The 22,078-nt window shown below is 37.0% G+C and overlaps 1 protein-coding gene across 3 annotated transcripts in view; it reads left to right on the top strand.

Annotated features, from left to right (window-relative positions):
- LOC124542353 (catenin alpha) overlaps nucleotides 1-21,817 on the top strand; it is a 71,295-nt gene extending 49,478 nt beyond the window's left edge. For 2 of the 3 annotated variants that reach the window (XM_047120323.1, XM_047120324.1), the window contains exons 15-23: nucleotides 6,642-6,793; nucleotides 10,177-10,249; nucleotides 11,610-11,677; nucleotides 12,214-12,395; nucleotides 13,521-13,626; nucleotides 14,267-14,401; nucleotides 15,669-15,785; nucleotides 19,843-20,006; nucleotides 21,125-21,817. In XM_047120323.1, the coding sequence (XP_046976279.1) occupies nucleotides 6,642-6,793; nucleotides 10,177-10,249; nucleotides 11,610-11,677; nucleotides 12,214-12,395; nucleotides 13,521-13,626; nucleotides 14,267-14,401; nucleotides 15,669-15,785; nucleotides 19,843-20,006; nucleotide 21,125 (998 nt within the window). In that variant the 3' untranslated portion in view covers nucleotides 21,126-21,817. Of the gene's footprint in view, nucleotides 1-6,641; nucleotides 6,794-7,635; nucleotides 7,706-10,176; nucleotides 10,250-11,609; nucleotides 11,678-12,213; nucleotides 12,396-13,520; nucleotides 13,627-14,266; nucleotides 14,402-15,668; nucleotides 15,786-19,842; nucleotides 20,007-21,124 lie in introns of all 3 variants that reach the window. The other variant, XM_047120325.1, reaches the window with a different exon arrangement.
- The last annotated feature ends 261 nt before the right edge of the window (nucleotides 21,818-22,078 follow it).

Genomic DNA, 22,078 nt, shown 5'->3' with positions numbered 1-22,078 from the left:
ATAAATAATAGCTAATAAACTAATAGCTTTTACCTCATCATAAAAAAAAATCATTATTGCTACAAATCACTTTGCTTGGATATATTTGAAAATATTTTATTTATAAATAACACTCATTTATTTATATAGATAGGTAGATAATAAATATTTTGTTTGAATAGTAGAATATATTGTAAGTTAGGTTAATTTATGATAAAATCTGTAGGTACATATAACTTGGCTTCGATTTTATATGAAAGAGGATGTGTTTGTATGACAACTAAGAATTCAGAAACTATATGACCGATCATTATGAAAATTAGTATGTACATATATGTTTTGTTCACGGAGGTTTGTATAGTATACCCATTGACTTAACAAGCCACCAGGCGGCGCTGCGATATATACCTAGACATCTACATCGTTCAACCGATTGTCATGAAATTATTAGTATAATCATATATTTTTTTATACAGAAGGTGGAAATACCATCCTCATTTATGTAACTCGCCACTAGGTGGCGTTAACTACGTTATATAATAGTAGACCGACTTTTAAGTAGTCTAATATTTTTCAGTTCATTTAATTAGGAGGACTCGAAAAATTATTTGGAATACGTAATTATTTTTATTTACTATTTATGTGCATATTAGTTTGTTTTCAAATAGTTTTTTGTTTGAAGTCGGTTTTACTTTATATTAGTATAAATAATATATGTATATATATTTGCAGAAACGTTTTCGCGTATGTATAGTAATGATCGTAGTCAACTCCATTATATGAACAGGTGTAACTAACCTTGATCTACAAATAATTTATCTTCAAAACTAAGTATTTCAACGAATTATTTGCCAAATAGAGAATATTTTCATTGTTTTTTGTTTTTGTTTTATATTGTTATTCAGCCGAATTGGCCCAGTAGTTAGAACGCGCGCATCTTAACCGATGATTTCGGATTCAAACCTAGGCAAGCACCCCTATATATATGTACTTAATTTGTGTTTATAATTCATCTCGTGCTTGGGAGTGAAGAAAAACATCGTGAGGAAACCTGCATGTGACTAATTTCATTTAATTACTGCCACATGTGCATTCCACCAACCCGCATTGGTAAAGCGTGGTGGAATATGTTCCAAGCCCTCTCCTTAATAGTAGAGGAGGCCATTAGCCCAGCAGTACGAAATTTGCAGACTGTTGCTTTATTATTGTTCGGGTTCATCTTGTTAGTTGTCAGTTTAAAATGAAAGAGAGAGCAATGAAACTACATATTTTACAGAAACAGTGTTGCAGAAGTCAGTCAATTTCTTTATCACTACACAGTATAAAACAAAGTCGCTTACCGCTGTCTGTCCTTTGTATTTGTACATCTTCGAAATTACGCAACGGATTTTGATTCGAGAGGAATGTTTTTGTATAAAGTGAATTGATTTAAAAATCCTATTTACCTGTCTGCATATCTTCTAAGGATACAGCTCTTCAAAATGATCCCATAACCGACTTTTCACGTACAGCTATCGACCCATAATCACTGGTACAAAAAATGAAAAAATCTATTGATATAACAAAATATCATATTAATATACTACCGAGCTGCCCCTTCGTACTGGTGCAAAACTGTTATATTATGTCTTTGGTATCGACCATAGTCACTCATCACAAGCTACTAACGCCATCTACCATACATTCCAAATATTCAGTTCTTGTCTACGACTCGTGTATTTCAATTAATTAGAAAAACTGATATATACCGAATTTATTTATTTACGACATCACATTAGAAACTTCTAAAATTGTCAGCGTTTCTTTAATATATCGTCCATGTATTATACACAAAAACCTTCCTCTCGAAACGCTCTACCTATTAAAAAAACGCATCAAAATCCGTTGCGTATCAAAGATCTAAGCATACATAGGGACAGACAGCGGTAAGCGACTTTGTTTTGTACTGTGTAATGATGATAAAAGCGAAATTAAGATCCGTATGTTTCGACACATTTGAGTGTTGAGATAAATGTGAGATATATTTTTTTATCTCAACTACGTATAGATTACTCTTGTGTCGAGCCAGTGTATCGCCCCAGCTTCGCACGCGATGAAGAAGTATTATATTCAAATCACATATAACAAGAACAACAGCCTGTAAATTTCCCACTGCTGGGCTAAGGCCTCTTCTCTCTTAATGAGGAGAAATTTTGGAACTTATTCCAATACGGGAAATACACATGTGGCAGAATTTCTATGAAATTAGACACATGCAGGTTTCTTCGCGATGTTTTCCTTCACTACCGACACGATATGAATTATAAACAATTAAGCACATGAATATTCAGTGCTGGCCTTAGTTTGAACCCGCAATCATCAGTTGAGATGCACGCGTTCTAACCACAGGGCCATCTCGACTCATCAATCACATTAAAAACCTCTTTTGCAGACTTTACTCGAATCGTTTTCGAATCGTCATTTGTCGAATTTGAAGTTAAAACAATTCTTAAGATGGTCATGAGTTTAAACAACGATATTCTTCCAGATTCATTTATTGACGCTATTTTCAGATTTATTTCACCCACTAATCCGTGGTTTTACATTAAGTACATCCCGGATTCATATCCAAATCTATATGTAGACTTACTATAAAATAGGAGTGTTAAAATGACCCTTTTTTACTCGATGCAATATGTATGTATACGCGATACATATACCAAAATATTTTTTTTTACTATTTTTTGTTTATCTGTCTGTTTGTTTCGGCTTATCTCTGGAACGACTGAACCGATTTTGACATGACTATCACTGGCAGATAACTGATATAATGGGGAGTAACTTAGGCTTTAGTAATTTTTTTATTTTTAATTCAGATGCGTACGAGGTTAAGGGCACAGCGAGCTTGGAAATATATTTAGTTTGAACATAAAATATTCGAGATTATTTTATATGTATATTTGGAACACTTAAGCGCGATACGAGCATTAAATCGACTGATATACTATTATTAGCTTGCAGTGTATTGTTTATTCAACTGGTGAACCGGTGTAGGGTATTGACATGTCATTATGACGTAGTTGAAACATTGATTACGTAAGAAATGCTATAAAATCTATACCATATATAATGTTATGAGCTATCTGTGCCCGCGAACTTAAACGAGTTTGAATTTAACAAAAAAAAAAATATCATTGTAGCCTTAGTTGCACCTTGTTATATCAGTTATCTACCAGTGAAAGTCCCATCAAAATCGTTCCGGGCGAAGCGATGAGCACGAGATGAATTATAAACACAAATTAAGCACATATATGTATATAGTGGTGCTTGCATGGGTTTGAACCCGCAATCAGAGTCCGATTTAAAGTTTGAGGCCCCGGGGCCACAAATCAGTGAGGGCCCTAGACAAACAGAAGCGTGAACACCCTAATAATTTTTTTTTATTTCAATCAGTAAGCTATGAATGGTTTCGTATTTGTATCGGTAACTTTTAAAATATTAAATGGTAACATTATTATAATTTGACTATATCTCAGTATTTGTTAACTTGCTGAAAACTGTGGCCCGCCCTCATGTGGAGGCCCCCTCTCATGTGGAGGCCCCAGGGCAGTTGCCCCGGTTGCCCTCCCCTAAATACGGCCCTGCCCGCAATCATCGGTTAAGATCCACCCGTTCTAACCACTAGGCCATCTCAGCTCATGCTTTATTGAGATCCATATAATCTTGTCTTCAGTAATATCCTTTATTTATTCATGTTTTTTTCAACAAACAATTTAAATTGATGAATCGACACAGTTAAAATTGCCTGCGTAATTTGTTTTTTGAATGATTTATCGATTTTGCGAAGTCGGAAGTTTGGCGTTATAAACTTATTCTTATGTCTTGTGTACATACAATGATTATCACTGATTCTATCAAAGTGATCAATGTTACTGTTAGGAAATGCCTTAATCATCATTACATTTTATAAAGCAAAGTCGCTTACCGCTGTATGTTTCTGTATGCTTAGATCTTTCAAATTACGCAGAGCATTTTGATGCAATGTTTTTAATAGATAGAGTGATTCCAGAGGAAGTTTTTTGTATATAATACATGGACAATATAGTAAAGAAACACTGATAATTTTAGAAGTTTCTAATGTGACGTCGTAAATAAACAAATTCTGTAGTATATTTAGAATCAGTATTGATACCGTGTGAACCCGAGGCAGGTCACTAGTTGTTAATATAATCCTGAAAAGAGTCCAGTTTTATTGTTAGAAGCCAGTCTATCTGTTATATATTTTAATATTTTAATTAACCTAATTGTTATAGATACAATATCTGTAGCGTTAGCACAAAAATGATAGCCAGTCCCGTACAGACAGCAGAGATTACAAGATTATTAATATTTTATTATATATTAATTTATTTAAATATGTTGTATAATATGAAGTTGTTCCTAGAAAAAAAGAAACAAAACAAATATTCAATTTAAATAAATTAACTGTGAAGGTCTGTTTATAAAGAGTTCAAGGTGCGTATAAATTTATTTAATTTGATCGGTACGAAATATTTGAGAGCCGAGATGACCCAGTGGTAGAACGCGTGCGTCTTAACCGATGATTCCGGGTTCAACCACAACTGGCTAATAGAGCTCTAGCGCTGTTGGACCAATTTTGAAGGGACTTTCACTAACAGATAGCTGATGTGATAATGAGTAACTAAGGCTACTCTGGATACTGCTTAGGATACTTAGGTCTGTCGTTAATAAAGTTTATGTGTCACTAGCTGTACCCGTGACCTTGTACACGTTTGAATTTAACAAAAACAAAGATTGTAGCCTAAGTTACTCCCTACTTATATAAGTTATCAGCCAGTGAAAGTCCCGTCAAAATCTGTCCAGCCGTGTCCAGATTTAAGCCGGAACAAACAGACAGACCGGAAAAAATTGTAAAAAAATGTTATTTCGTTACATATGCATTGAGTAGAAAAGAGCTATTTTAATTTTACAAACAGACACTCCAATTTTATAATAATAGGTTGGGGAAAAAGTTTCTTCGTATTTTATATGAAAATTCAAAAAGTTTTTTTTATACTTTATTTACATTTGACTAAAGTATGTAGGTGCCATTTTGTTCCATAACTTTTTGCCATCTTGTTGGTAGTGACATGATCCCATTGCTGTAAAAATTTTGGGGCTTCTGATCGAAAAACTGCGACAAGTGGTTTTGGCAGTACTCTCGTGATGTTAACCTGACACTGCCTAAGGAATTCTGCAGAGACCGAAACAGATGAAAATCTGAAGGTGCAAGGTCAGGACCATACGGCGGATGTATTAATACCTCCCAGCCAAACTCTCGTTATTTTTGTTGAGTGGCTAAAGATGTGTGAGGTCTAGCGTTGTCATGGTGAAAAACCACACCCCTTCTGTTGATCAATTCTGGCCGCTTTCTCTCAATTTCTTGCTTCAATCTCATCAATTGTTCGCAAGACAGTTCTGAATCGATGGTCCTGCCGGGCGGTAACAGCTCATAATGAATGATGCCCTTCCAATCCCACCATACACACAGCATTACCTTGTTGCGAGTTAATCCGGGTTTTGCCACAGTCTGTGAAGCTTGACCGGCCTTTGACCACGATCTTTTTCGCACGTTCATGTCGTATGTGATCCACTTTTCATCACCAGTTATCAGCTTCTTCAAAAATGGTTCGGTTTCATTACGTCGTAATAAAGAATCACAAATGAGTACACGGTTCATTAGGTTTCTTTCAGTGAGTTCATGAGGCACCCATATATCGAGCTTTTTTGTGTACCCAGCTTTATTCAAATGAGCCAAAACCGTTTTGTGGTCAATTGCCAGTTCTTCAGCTACATCGTAACTACTAATATGCCGATCTTGCTCCACTTTTTCAAAAATGGCATCAATTTTGTCCATAACAGGGCGACCAGAGCGAGATGCATCTTTGATATCAAAATTTCCGGCTTGAAAACGCTGAAACCAAACTTGCGCTACTCTCACAGATACTGCATTAGGTCCATAAACATCACAAATTTTTTTCGCGGCTTGAGTTGCATTTTTACCTTTTTTATAGTAAAATTTTAAAATGTATCGAATTTCTTCTTTAGATTCACTCATTTTAACAACAACAAAAACAAATGAAAATCACACAAATTCCTAATTTGAATTTGGAAGTGCCTTCTTTAAAATTAAAACTTTTTAATGATACCAAAACCAGCCAGATACAAATGGTATAGCCAAAGAGATTTTATTACAAGTTCATACATACTATATGCGAAAAGACTTTTTCCCCAACCTAATATGTATAGATTATGAAGCCGTTCGTCCAAAGTCATCGACATAGCCCACCGGATTAGTAAGCTGAAGTGGCAGTGGGCTGGTCATATTTGTCGTAGAACCGACAACCGTTGGGGAAAACGTGTTCTAGAGTGGAGACCGCGTCTCGGCAAACGTAGTGTAGGACGTCCTCGGGCACGGTGGAGTGACGATATACGCAAGGCGGCAGGAGCTGGATGAGAGTAGCCGGAGAAAGACCACAGTGGCGTGCACTGGGAGAGGCCTATGTCCAGCAGTGGACAAAAACGGTCTGAAGATGATGATGATGATGAAGCCGTTCGTTAGTAAATAAGGTTTAAGTATGTTATATAATTTGTTTATTTAATTTTAATGTTTCTTTTTCCAGTGATGTCAAAGTTCGCCGTTCGTGTCGACGCGGCAGTATCCGCTCTTGGCGACGGCGCGGGCGCAGGTCTCGACGAGAACGATTTCATCGACGCATCACGTTTGGTATACGACGCAGTGCGTGAGATACGTCGTGCCGTGCTCATGAATAGGGTAGGTCACCTATGCAAGCCTGGGAAGGTACCACCCACTCTACCACATTCTACCGGCAAATAACAGTACTCAGTATTGTTGTGTTCCGGTTTGAAGGGTGAGTGAGCCAGTGTAACTGCAGGCACTAGGGACATAACATCTTAGTTCCCAAGGTTGGTGGCACATTGACGATGTAAAGAATAGTTAATATTTCTTACAGCGTCATTGTCTATGGGTGATGGTGACCACTTACCATCAGGTGGTCTATATGCTCAAATAAAAAAAAAAGATACCACCCACTCATCGTATATGGTACCGCCAAGGAAAATCAAAATACTACTTTATTCAAGTAGGCTTTTACAAGCACTTTTGAGTCGTTATTTTACAATTAAGTGAAGCTACTAAGATTTATAGGATGATAATCAGACCTGCTGATTATATGGATGACAGTGTTGGGCCACAAAAAATATAGTTGTGGTAGTTAAATACAATTATATTGTATGTATTTCTTGCCGATTCTTTAACGACTAAAAACGATTTATTGCAAAGATTACTTGAATGAAATATGTTTGATTTGATTTTGATGGATCACTCCATACTCGTCCTTCAGTCTCTGCACGGGACGATATAATCAGATAAAATCTGAGCTTTCATTGTTAACCCATTGAGAATTTAATGGTTTAACAAACGAATTCCAAAAAATATTAAATAATTGAGTTATTTCACCATAAAATTAAATGCCAATAATACAGTCCGAGAGGCCACACGTATAAAAGGTCTCGGATTTATTCATTGGCTGATGATAGAGCTGACGTACAAAAAATATGTTCATTTAATAAAACAATAGATGATATTGCGTGTAGGATGAGGAGGAACTCGATCCGGAAGACGTCGATTTAGACGAACACTACACGTTGGAGACGAGGAGCAAATGTAAGACGTCACGTCTGTACGGATAGCGCTTTTGTCGTTGCATGTTTTCGTTTATGTGTTCGATAAATCAATGTTGGTAAACGGCATGCGTCGCCCGGACTAAGTCTGTGTGGGAATAGATTTATTGTTTTTTTTTTATTACATTACATGACAAAGTGTAAATAGTACGATTGGTATTGATTTAATGAGTTTTTTTTATGAAGTTCTTTACGCTACATCAATAGAAGGAAACAGCGTTACATCCCCTCAGGGTGAGTTGTCCCTTTCCTTCTTTCTCTCTTTGTCTCTTTCTATTGTATACGATTTAATACATAATTATAAAAAAAATACATTGTTTTTGAATATTCTGTGTAAATTAAAACATTAAAGATTATCATTACACAGTATAAAACAAAGTCGCTTACCGCTGTCTGTCCCTATGTATGCTTAGACTATAAAATACCGCAACTGATTTTGATGCGGTTTCTTTTAATGAATAGAGTGATTCGAGAGGAAAGTTTCTGTATATAATACATGAACAATATAGTAAAGAAACACTGATTAAATTCTGTAGTATGTAAGCATTGCCCCCGTTCGAAGCCAGGCGGGTCGCTGTTGTATAAAACAAATACAACTGAAAGAGATAGCAAGAGAAAGAAAGGGATAGATAGTTCACCTTGAAGGCGCATGATACTTTTCCCTTAGATGTCAGCCAGTTCTCCCTACTGTAAGCATTATAATAGTACCTCGTTTCAAAGACAATTAAAACTAACAGTTATACATAATTGATTATTTACACTTTGTTTATTAAATCTCGTTCATTTACAGCTTCCATATGTTGGGATTTTTTGTTGTTGTGTTAATGTTGTTTTGCAATCGCAGTTATTCAGTTCATAAGTAACATTGTGATTGGTGGAATATGACGTATTGGTATCAGGTGAACTGAGGTTATGTTAGGGTAGGAGCAAGGTGAGATTACCTAGGGAGATGGGATGAGATCCGCCGAGACATGAGTGGGGCATGGGAGACGTGGATGCGTTTTTTTTTTGTAGCATTTATTTGTGCCAAAAAGGCACAGATTATTTCGCCAATGTCACGTGCGATGGAGAAGACACGATGGAGATTGATCGGTTCGGTCGAGATTACATGCTCAAATTAATTTTGAAGGCATAATAGCACTAGACGAATTGGAGACCCATAACCTAAACAACACAACAATAATAATTACATAAAAAGTTAATAAATAAGGCAACTACTATTAAAATGCATAACAACAATCACAAAATAATTTACAACTTAATCTTATTACGTTCAATATATTTACATAGAAATTTACAAAATGGACTAAACACAAACATTAATATCGTGGATGCGTTATATTGGCACGATCCCGCAGCCTCTAGTAACGGATATTCCTTATCGTTTTAGTGGGTAGTTCGCACATAACCCGGCTACAAACACCTTTCGCTAAGGGCTCGTTACCACCGAGTGAAGAAAGTATCTCCTTAGTAATAATCAAAATTCATCTACATTAATATTATGTCTGTCGGTCTGATGTGCTATTAATATCCGCTGAACGGAATTTAATAAAATTTGGTATAAAACAAAACTTTAAGACAGTTTAACTTCAAGACAGTAGGCTTTTTTTTTTGCCTGACACATGACAACCAACATCTGAAAACGCTAGCAAAGCCGCGAGCGATATCTAGTACGTGATAATTATACAGTCATCAGCTAAGTAGTACATAATGTTGTCGCTAGATGGCGCTGTACATTAACTTCTACACTCAAATCAATGTTTATCAGACAGCCGTGTTGTAATTTATGTAATCATAACTAATAGTATAATTGCGATATTAAATGTTTGTCTATCACTCACAGCCAACTCGTATAATTTGATGTTGTCTGATATGAACAAGCTTTGAATTTCTAGTTTTTGATGCCTTTTCTGACACCCTACAAGGCAAAAACAGTAAATGTTCTATAACTTAATAATAATATGTCCCAACGCAAAAGTCTGTGATAGGAAATAGCACGTGTTTTTTTTTCATTAGGCGATATCCAATAATTTCGATAAAATAAAAGTTACTTTCAATATCCAACCTTATTTTCTTTCGCTCGAAAAACACATTACGCTCTTACCCTACGTTGACTCCTCGGTGCCCTGGACGCAGGAGTAGCAATTGAAATATCAACGGTACCCTCTCCGTCTTTCGCTGGGCGCTTGGGATCGCTTACGTATGCTACCGTGGCGCCCTGACATTTGACCCGCATATGGGGGCCTCCCAATACCTGGGGAATCCTGGAGTCTCAATATTCAACCTATCCCAATTCAACATAGGTTTATATCAGCTATTCGATAGGATAGGATTACTAGGATATATATATGATAAGGAGAACTTTGAGGAGGGGGGGTTGTCGCGAGTGTATTGATATTCCACCAATGACGTCACTCATCGCATGCCTCTCTGTGTTTGTCTTTGCATGTGTAGACGAGCGACGACCTCGACACCGATACGGAGTTCGAGCCCGTCGAGGATATGACGATGGAGACCAGGAGCCGCTGTGAGTACGACGTGGCTTTACGCGCCAATTTTTTTTTTTTATGGTATATTTCGTAAGAGCTATGTGTATACATTTTGAAGGCTTTAAAGTGCAAGCTTTTTATGTATGTATATTTGACTGGTTTTTAAAATCCATTTTATATTATTTAGTAGATGTTAAGGAACCCCGTAAGAGTTGCTTTTTTTATTTCTAGTATATGTTTACCAAAAAATATCATATTAAAAATTCCATATTTAAATAGCGCGCAAAAACGCTACTTGGACAATATGGCGCTGCAATGGGGTCGGTGACGTCACTTTGCTGTATTTTAATCTGTGGTACACATCGTAGAAAAGCAAGGTTAACAAGAAAGTGACGTCATCATAAGCCCGGCCAATCAGGAGCGTTTTGTGTCACGTGACAAAAAATGCATTTTTATTTATGGATTTTTGAATAAACTAAGTACTTTTTTCAACTTTCGTTAGTAAATAACCATTTTAAAACTCATAATATACAATGATTACAATAATTCACGATTTATTTTTCGCATTGTCAAATAGCCTATTGTTGCTTTGATTGCAACGTTTTTGTGTTACGATTTTACGTATAAAGGTTTCACTAATGTAATTTGTGCTGTATTGTAAGTGTTTGTAGCTTGAGTTGAGAATGGTTTCCGAAATGAGATCAAGTCACCTGGTTTGATCAAAGAATGAAGTGAAAACATAATCAGATATGGTAGTTTATTCGAAATGAAATAAAATAGTTCAGGCACCCAAAAACGTTTTCCTTAAAGGGAGGGGGAGTTATTTATCAGTAAGAAGGCTGTTACTGTGAGAACTAATGATTGTCCAGTGGTTAGAACACGTGCATCTTAACCGATGATTATGGGTTCCAACCGAGGCAAGCACCACTGAATATCTATGTGCTTAATTTGTGTTCATCTCGAGCTCGGCGGTGAAAAAAAACATCGTGAAGAACCTTCATGTGTCTAATTTCATAGAAATTCTGCTACTTGTTTATTCCACTACTCCAAATTGGAACAGCGTGGCGGAATATGTTCCAAGCCTTCTCCTCAAAGGGAGAAGAGGCCTTGGCCCAGTAGTGGGAAATTTACAGGCTGTTGTTGTACAGTGACTGTACGGGATGGGTATCTATCTATCTCTTTATTTAGACACTTCAGTCTCGACCGACAAGGATACAGAAAGCCATATACATTAATAAGGTTGGGGGGGTAGGTCTAATTACATTAAACTGTTACCACGTGACTTGAAAACATTTCCATAACGAATAAATCGATCATCTGTCCAAATTAGTGAAAATATTGAATCAGCTCTTCTGAAAGAAAATTGTAATTTTTTTTAAATTTGTAATAATGTTTCAGCAAGCGCTCACACCGGCGAGCACGGTGTGGACGAATATCCGGATATAAGCGGCATCACTAATGCCAGGGTAAGTTCATTTTTTTAACCGTAGTTAGAATTTGTAGTAGGACTTTAGGCCCATATGGGATCAAAATACGACTTAACTAAATATTTCTCTAACTAGGAGTATTTGACTATATGTATAGCACTCGTCTTAGAAAACATTGATAGCGTGATTCAGTTTTGCTAGAAGTACTTAGAGCAAAAGTACAGCCTGTAATCTGCTATGCGAGCCTAGATAGCTCAGTTAAAGAGAGGGTTCAATTTCAGGAAAACAACACGGAATTTCCATGTGATTAATTAGTGGTGACGAAAAACATCTTGAGGATACCTAATGTCTAATTTGAATGACTTTTGGCTGAATGAGTATCCCACTGGAAGAGCGTGGGAATTAAACGTTCTTCTTCTCTTTCAAGGAGATTTAAACTAAATGTCCCAACCGTCTTTGTTACAATGATTTATTTAAAGTAAAAAATCGAAGACAACTATAGCGCGATTTCAACACCTACTAACGCCATCTATTAGCGCCATCATAAACTAATCATTTTTATCCCACATCGACAGGAGGCGATGCGTAAAATGACGGAGGAGGACAAACGCAAGATCCTGCAGCAGGTCGAGTTGTTCAGGCGCGAGAAGATGACCTTCGACAACGAGGTCGCCAAGTGGGACGACGCCGGGAACGACATCATCATGCTCGCCAAGCACATGTGCATGATCATGCTCGAAATGACGGACTTCACCAGGTGAGCGATGGTTGAGGAATCCTCTTTCATTTTTGGTGTAATTCCTTTTAACAGATAGAGCGTTTCGAGGGGAAGGTTTTTGTATATAATACATGGACAATATAATAATAACAATAATAAACAGCTTTATTGCACACAGAAAATAAACAAAATACAAGAAAAGCTTAAAATCAAAATCACTATAAAAGTATGCAAAGGGCGGCCTTATCACTAAGTAGTGATCTCTTCCAGGCAACCCTACTGAAAGAAACTTACAAGGGATAACATAGTGGGCTAGTGCATTAACAATTTAAAAGTAAATATACATACACACAAAATACGATAGGCAATACAACAGATAGGTGTTATACTTAGCTGCTAGTAGTGAAAGAGTTGGAGGAGATTTAATTTAGTGACAGGTAATGATTAGTTAAGAAACACTGATAATTTTAGAAGTTTCTAATGTGATGTCGTTAATTAAGACATTTTTTGCGTTTACATTGCAAACGATAGGTGAATCCTACGAGATAGATCAAATTATTGTACGGTCAGAGTAAGAAAACCTTCGTCAAATCAAATTAATTCCTTTATCAAGTCTCAAACTCTTAGTACCTTTTGAATCTATACATCAAATCACTGCGACGCAATATGTCATTCTCGATCGGTAAAGCGGATTATCGCTCACACTGAGCACACGAAAATAGATTTTAAGATGACCAAAATCTTACCCCGAATGTAGTTTTTAAAAATGTCTTTAAAAAGGCCGTTATGGTATGTGCTCTCTTAGGGATACATGCAAAAAGCATTTTTTTGTCGTTTAGTTTTTACGGGACATAATGGCTTATTTTCGAATCAATTTTAAGCAATACAGCATTAATCCTTATCCAATTAAGTACCTTAAATTCACTGTGCATTTCATATAGATCAATATATTTATAGCATGTAATTTAAATGTATATTTTCTAAGTTATTAAAGATTTAAATCGCAGGGACATAGTGATTTGTATTGTAAGACATTCTGTAGTATATTTGGTATAAGCAATACACCCGTGCGAAGCCGAGATAGATCGATGCTAAATAAAAATAGACCTTATAACTGAAGCAATAGAACTCCAAATCGTAAAACATGTTCCGTCCTGTCAACAGAGGTCGAGGCCCGCTGAAGACGACCATGGACGTCATCAACGCCGCTAAAAAGATATCCGAAGCTGGTACCAAGCTGGACAAACTGACGCGCGAGATTGCTGAACAGGTGAGCTAGTGAAAGATTTTTCTACCTTCCACTGATCATCCCCTCCATTTTGCTGAATTTGGAAGCATATAGACTTTGGTCTTACACACTATGTTGAGTTTCATATCTTTGCTGTCATATCTTATATGACTGGAGGTAGTTCTCGTACAGGATGTGGCAGGTGCAAAGGTATTACGTGCTCTCAGGGGCACGGTAGGGAAAATACCACTTACCGCTACCAGAGACACGGTATTAGAAATGTTACCAGGCTAAATACTCAATAATTTAAAATAAATAATAATAAATATTGGGCAACATCACATACATTACTCTGATCCCAATGTAAGTAGCTGAAGCACTTGTGTTATGGAAGATCAGAAGTAACGACAGTACAAACACCCAGACCGAAAATAACATAGAAAAGTTAATTAGCTTAATTTTTTCCTCATTGATTCGGACCTCGGATTGGCGCATTCATGTAAACCGGTGAAAAGTAGTTGTACACACTCTCGCAGAGGTCGTCAAAATGTTGTTTTGGGTGCATAACCTTAAGATTATGAAATAGCCACGTTAAATGTTAAATAAAGCTTAAATCCTGATGATCAATAGTCTAGCAATGGCTTTCCAGTAAAAAATTACATTTGTCCCGTTCCGTTTCCAGTGCCCCGAGTCGTCGACGAAGCAGGATCTGCTGGCTTACTTGCAGCGTATCGCGCTCTACTGCCACCAGATACAGATCACCAGTAAGGTGAAGGCTGACGTCCAGAACATCTCCGGGGAGCTCATCGTCAGTGGGGTGAGATGACCTTTCGATTCATGATTCTTAAAGTAAAAAAAGTCTCTTGATTCATGATTCTTAAAGTAAAAAAAGTAAAGTAACAGCCTGTAAATTTCCCACTGCTGAGATAAGGCCTCCTCTTCCATTAAGGAGAGAGATTGGAACATATTCCACCACGCTGTTCCAATGCGGGTTGGTGGAATGCACATGTGACAGAATTTCGATGAAATTAGACACATGCAGGTTTCCTCACGATGTTTTCCTTCACCGCCGAGCACGAGATGAATTATAAACACAATTAAGCACATATATATAGTGGTGCTTGCCTGGGTTTGAACCCGCAATCATCGGTTAAAATGCACGCGTTCTAACCACTGGGCCATCTCAGCTCCATTTCATGATTCTTGATCTCTATTAATACATTGATAGATCTCTTTGGAGTTGTAGTTCAAAGCGCCGAGGCACGCAATTGGTCAGTTCATGCTTGTCGCCTATTGGTGTTTTACTTGTCATTCGACTGTTAACAATTGGCCAAAAGTGTAATGTCTTTTGGCCCCCACTACTGCCATCTGTGCCAAATATAATGATGATCGTCTGTGTAGTTTAGGCGTAACAAATATATAAACTTTCGCAGCTGATATGGCCCAGTGGTTAGAATGTGTGATTCTTAACCGATTAATATTTTTCACAGCTTAATTGTCTATGGGTCCACTAACCATCAGGTGGCCCATATGCCCCTCCGCCAACCTATACCATAAAAATAGATAAATTAATATATATTATAATTTACAAATTTTCCAAATTACTTTTCGTAAAGACACAGATGTATAGAACTAGTAAATTAAGCACATGAAAATCGGTGGCGACTGGTTTGAACTCGAAATCATCGGATAAGATGTTCACGTACTAACCACGAGTCGAGATGGCCCAGTGGTTAGAACGCGTGCATCTTAACCGATGATTGCGGGTTCAAACCCAGGCAAACACCACTGTTTCATGTGCTTAATTTGTCTTTATAATTCATCTCGTACTCAGCGGTGAAGGAAAACGTCGTGAGGAAACCTGCATGTGACAAATTTCATAGAAATTCTGGCACATGTGTATTCCACCAACCCGCATTGGAACAGCGTGGTGGAATATGTTCCAAACCTTCTCCTCAAAGGGAGAGGAGGCCTTTAGCCCAGCAGTGGGAATTTACAGGCTGTTGTTGTTGTTGTTGTTCTAACCACTGGGCAATCCAGCTAATGGTAAGGGTTGGGCTTATTCGTAATTGTCTGATTTCCAGCTCGACAGTGCGACGTCTCTCATCCAGGCCGCGAAGAATCTAATGAACGCTGTCGTCCTCACCGTGAAGGCATCCTACGTGGCCTCCACCAAGTACACGAGGCAGGGCACCATCGCTGTGAGTACCACACACCGCACATTTACTATTCACTTGGTGGTAGGGCTTTGTGCAAGCCCGCCTGGGTAGGTACTACCAGATATTCTGCCGCCAAACAACAGTACGCAGTATTGTTGTGTTCCGGTCTGAAGGGTGAGTGAGCCAGTGTAACTACAGGCACAAGGGAGATAGCATCTTAGTTCCCAAGGTTGGTGGCGCATTGACGATGTAAGGAATAGTTACTATTTCTTACTTCGTCATTGTCTATGGGTGGTGGTGACCACTTTCCATCAGGTGGCCCATATGCTCGTCCGCCACCATACACGACATACCGGCATCCAATCATACAGTCCTTCGATGCCAGGACGATTACAGATAAATATTACATTTATATTCCATAAGATGTTCTGATACTAAAATTCTTCTGAATGAATATATCTTTATAAAGACGAATTTACATCGACCTCCATGGTCGAGTAGTGCGGGCGGTCCCGGATTCGATTCCCGGTCGAGTCCAAGAAGAAAAATTTCAATAATTTTCTATGTCATTTCCATTGTCTATGGGTGATAGTGACCACTTACCATGAGGTGTCGAAATGTTCGTCCGCCAACCTATAGGATAAAAAAAGGCTTTTTAGCCGGGTGGATTCAACCCGCCCTAATGTTAACTGACATACTTAAAATAAAATACAAGTTTAGATAAATGGTTTAACAAAAATATTTTATGAATAAATTATATACAGCATGTGTTATATTATATTGTATTGAATACATCAAGCTTGGATATCGCTTTATAAAGCGCTGGAATCGCTTATAACGCTTGTGATATTGTAATTGGTACTAGAATTGATTAAGCTTTGGATTGCTATATAATATTATATAATCAATACCCCAAAGGACATAACATCTTAGATCCCAAGCTTAAGGTTGGTATTGATGATTTAAGGTATGGTTCAAATTTCGTAGGTAGTTCCTAGGTAGGTAACCCATATGCAGATCTACCTACTTACGAAAAAAAACATAATTATTGTTTTAAGTGGGAAAAGATGATCCTATATGTGGGGGGGGGGGTAAATTTTTATCTAGAGGAAATGAAAAGCTAATAATGCAAATGGATTGATGTGGATACATATAGGGAGTTTGTAACAATTCTGACGCTTTTTAATTGGGGTTGTATAGTACGACACAACTTAGACGTCGCATCGGCAAAATTCGTAAAACCGATCACATCCGAATTGAGTACGCTATCCCGAATTATCAATGTTTATTTCGCACGTGAATATGATCTTTGCACAAACGTAATAACTTGTAATATCACATGATCTGATATATTCGTCAATTTGACGCGTCGATTTACACGCACTCGCTGTCTCGGGTTGAACTGACGCGAGAGTCTATAGCGACGAATAGCGTCGAATGGGAGCTGTTTCTGTTGGTTGTGTAAATCAGCAACAATCGGTTTGATTGAATTTGCCGATGCTACATCTAAGTTGTGTCATACTATAATAAGGATAGATTGCTTCATCTACTTGATACCAGAAAAAATATGATTAATAAACTATTGGAGATTTTTTGGATTATTATTCCATTATTTTACTTGGTGGTAGAGCTTTGTGCAAGCCCGTCTGGGTAGGTACCAACCACTCATCATTTATTCAACCGCCAAATAACAGTACTCAGTATTGTTGTGTTCCGGTTTGAAGGGTGAGTGAGCCAGTGTAACTAAGGCACAAGGGACATAACATCTTAGTTCCCAAGGTTGGTGGCGCATTGACGATGTAAGGAATAGTTAATATTTCTTACAGCGTCATTGTCTATGGGTGATGGTGACCACTAACCATCAGGTGGCCCATATGCTCGTCCGCCAACCTATACCGTAATATATATATAAACTCGTCCTGTCTCGTCATTTGGGTTGGGCTGGCTATATTCTTGTGGTAAGTGATTCAGACAGCCAGAAGTAGTAAACTTAAATATATGTCATAGTAACGCATTTATAATATAAAGCTTTCGAATATATATTAATCGATATAATATATTTTTATTTCCTTGCGGGCAGAACAACTATGTAAGTTTGTGTTTATATTGAATGGTAATTATTATTATTATTTATTTATTGCATGACTTTCTTGCTTTCTTACTTTGTGCAAGCTGTATGGCACTACACAGGCTTGTGCAAAGTTAAACCAGTGTCTGACCGAAGGTGGATTTTTGGCCGAAGTCAAAGACTGTAGCAATGATGGTAGGGCTTCGTGCAAGCCCGTCTGGATAGGTACCACCCACTCATCAGATATTTATCGCCAAACTATAGTAGTGCAAACACAAGGGACATAACATCTTAGTTCCCAAGATTGATGGCGTATTGGCGATGTAAGTAATGGTTATTGTTTATAACAGCGCCATTGTCTATGGGCGGTGGTCACCCCTCACCATCTGATGACCTATATGCTCGTCCGTTAACCTATAGCATGAAAAAAACCAAACCCAAAGAAATTAAATTTATATTTTTCGATTCAAAAATGTTCAATGGCAATTTTCGGAAGAATCGGTAAATTTGTATGAGATTACAACACTAATGACTTGTTCGTTGATCACACACCTCGGGAATGAGATGATTGATGCTGTTTCAAAATAATAATTGTCAAATATTACATTTCAAAAAAACAAGCAGAGTTCCTTCCGCCGGGTCTTCTCAGTTCCGAGGTGCTCGTTTCCGAACTGGTGGTAGATTTTCCAATCAATAAACAAGTCTAATCATGCTCTATTGAATGAAGATTTCTGTCTTTGACTTTGGTCCAAGGTCATACTGGTCATAACTGGAGCAAAGCTTCGGTCAGACCAAGTATTCAAAATAGTGTAACGTCATTCAGCATTCTGTTGCTTAATAGCGAATGATTTGTATTCTTGTTGCCTCTTTAAATTTATTTATTATTTTTCTAACCGTACTCGCACTAGGTAATTGTTTTGCACACTTTTGTTAAAACACTAGTATTTGTTACCGGCGACCTGCCTCGGCTTTGTAGTGCAATGCTGATACTGAATATACTACAGATTATTTTCTTGTTCCTTTACTATATTTTCCATTTGTTATATACAGAAACCTTCCTCTTGAATGTATCTATTGAACCGCATCCAAATAGGTTGCGTAATTTTAAAGATCTAAGCATACTGGACTTAAAAGCAGATCATTATCGTTACACAGTATAAAACAAAGTCGCTTACAGCTGTCTGTCCCTATGTACGCTGAGATCTTTGAAATTACGCAACGGATTTTGATGTGGTTTTCTTATAGATAGAGTAATACGAGAGGAAGGTTTTTGTATATAAAACATGGAAATTATAGTAAAGAAACAAGAAAAATTCTTTAGTATTACAAAGCTGGGCGTGTCGCTATAATGAAATAATTAAAACGATTTGCATTGACAGCAATCTTTTTTCAATGGTTTACAAACGCATGCCGTGTCTTATATCCCCCTTCTCTAAAATCAATGTATTTTAACTTTTATTAACAATGTCTTACGGTCGTATTTCGAACAAAGGGCAAACATTGAATACTTAGTGACTTTTGCTCCGTTGTCTATGGTAACTCTAAACCTATACTCCAGCCACATTCGATCTGGAATTTTAGTAAACAAACCTTGAGTCATTATATATATTTTTCCATATTATTTATTATCTGTTAGCAGTGTGTCAATTGAAGTATTATAGATTACCCCATTCATTTTTATTTAAAACGTTCAGTAATATTTGTTTGAATGTTTTCTAATTTAAAATCTATGTTTATGTTTATTGTGATGTTCTATATGTATAAAACCGTAAAATAAATTAGATATATATAGCACATATAACACTATGAATTTGTTAATTGTTTCTTCCTTAAAGTATATTTGTTTAGATGTATATGTGTTTATATATAAGGGGTCGTTTCAAATCACCCGGTGTTACTGTTATGACGTCATCAAAACCTATTATTTTAAACTAAAAAAAACATTGCCTAAATTAACATACCGCGTGTTTTGCAAACGCTCCCGAAGGATTATGACGTCACACCACAAAACGATAACATTTTCAATTCCAGTCGCCGATAGTTGTCTGGCGCATGAAGGCGCCGGAGAAGAAACCGCTGATACGTCCCGAGAAACCCGAGGAGGTGAGGGCGAAGGTGCGCCGGGGCAGCCAGAAGAAGCAGCCGAGCCCCATACACGCGCTGGCGGAGTTCCAGAGCCCGGCCGACAGCGTCTAGTGAGTAACATGTAACAACAACAACAACAACAACAACAACAACAACAACCTGTTTTCCCACTGTTGGGTGAGGAAACCTCCATGTGTGGAATACAACCTGCGTTGGAGCGGCATGGTCATGTACCAAAAACCTTCTCCTCAAAGGGAGAGGAGGCCTTAGCCCAGCAGTGGGAAATTTACAGGTGATAACACCCTGTTGAAGAGAGTAATTTTAAATTCACTTAAGTAATAAATTTAGCTTTTGAATTTGTGTGTGTGAGTTTAACACACACTAACACTATTCGAGATGGCCCAGTGGTTAGAACGCGTGCATCTTAACCGATGATTGCGGGTTCAAACCCAGGCAAGCACCGCTGATTCATGTGCTTAATTTGTCTTTATAATTCATCTCGTGCTCAGCGGTGAAGGAAAACATCGTGAGGAAACCTGCATGTGACAAATTTCATAGAAATTCTGCCACATGTGTATTCCACCAACCCGCATTGGAACAGCGTGGTGGAATATGTTCCAAACCTTCTCCTCAAAGGGAGAGGAGGCCTTTAGCCCAGCAGTGGGAATTTACAGGCTGTTGTTGTTGTTGTTGTTGTAACACTATTTCACGATCTCATATTGACAAGGAAGTTGTACAATTTTTATTTATTATTATTTAACTTTTTCACCTAAATTTGTAGAGTAAATGCTTCCGAGCTGGCAATACTGCTTAGACGATATTAACTCGAATATTGATAAATCAATTTTAATTTTTAAAATTCACACATTTATTTAGTAACAATGATGTTGTAGTAAACAGATATGTTATTAATGCGCAAAAAGTGAAGACTAGAAAACGTCCTAATTGGGACGTTTGCCTATAGTTGTTTTACATACGTTATAATACATCATAATTACGTAGTAATACGTTTTGCGTAATTAAAACATCCAGTTATCCCTTTTACTTATTGTTTTTATCAAGCTATCCTTTTTACTAGTAACGAAATGTAAAATAAACGGCGCGGCACACTTTCTTCTGTTGTTTAGTATGGGTATAACATATCTGTTTATTAGAATATCATTGTTTAGTAAGTAATCTAATTACAAATATTTCAATGTAATTTTAATTGTGTGTGTGTCTATTTCAGATCGCTTTGAAGTTCATAAATTAAAAAGGACGTGATTTTATTTATTATTAAATAAATAAATATTAAATATGTATAATAATAAACGTGTGACGTATCACTAATATCGCTATCTCGTTCACACCGATGTATTGTCGTCGAATAAGCGAAATTCGGCGTCGCACTTGTGATTGGTTCACAGATTCATATAAAACTTGTATAGTAGTTCTGTCTCCTTCTATTCCATTGTCAAATTAGTGATGTGTGAGAGAGAAAGCGAGTGTATAATTTGTAATAATGACTTAAGTATATAACGTTCGGTCGTTGAGATAGTACGTTATGTTACAGTTGTACAAAACTCTGAGGGGAGTTCGTAATTACCCATTATAGTATTCGATTTAGTAGTTAAGACGTTAAAACATAACAAACATACATACGCATTTGTAATCCACAATACATGGTTTTGTTAGTAGATGTTAGTAGTGTTTTGTTGACTGTACTGTACTGTCGAAAGTAAACCATCTCAACAGCCGGACTTTATAAGGCGATTCATTTAAGGGGGGGTCGTGTGGTGTTCATAAAACATTTTTCAATAAGTCAATTGTTATGAGGACGTGTGTAAATTTAATTAAACATTCGCCCCTTAATATATACAGACTGACAAACCGATAATATATCAGCATTTATGTGTACAGTCAGAATAAGAAAAGATTCGTCAGTTTTCAAATTAATTCCTTTATCGAGTCTTAAGCTCTTAGTACCTTTTGAATCTAAAACAATAAACTGACAACTGTGTGTGACTGTGCATATAAAACTAAACTTACATAGAAATATGATATTTGGTTCAAAATAGTGTAAAATCTTTGGACTACGTCTAGCTTTATATCAACATAAAATAATCTTAATGGCATAATTAGTCATTAAAAATTTAAATTAGATATGATATCTTCAACTGAATTGTCAAAATATGTCTGTCAG

This window comes from Vanessa cardui, chromosome 30, assembly GCF_905220365.1.
Source record: "Vanessa cardui chromosome 30, ilVanCard2.1, whole genome shotgun sequence".
Taxonomy (NCBI): domain Eukaryota; kingdom Metazoa; phylum Arthropoda; class Insecta; order Lepidoptera; family Nymphalidae; genus Vanessa; species Vanessa cardui.
The sequence above is the reverse complement of the archived record's forward strand: the minus strand, read 5'-3'. Positions and strand labels throughout refer to the sequence as shown.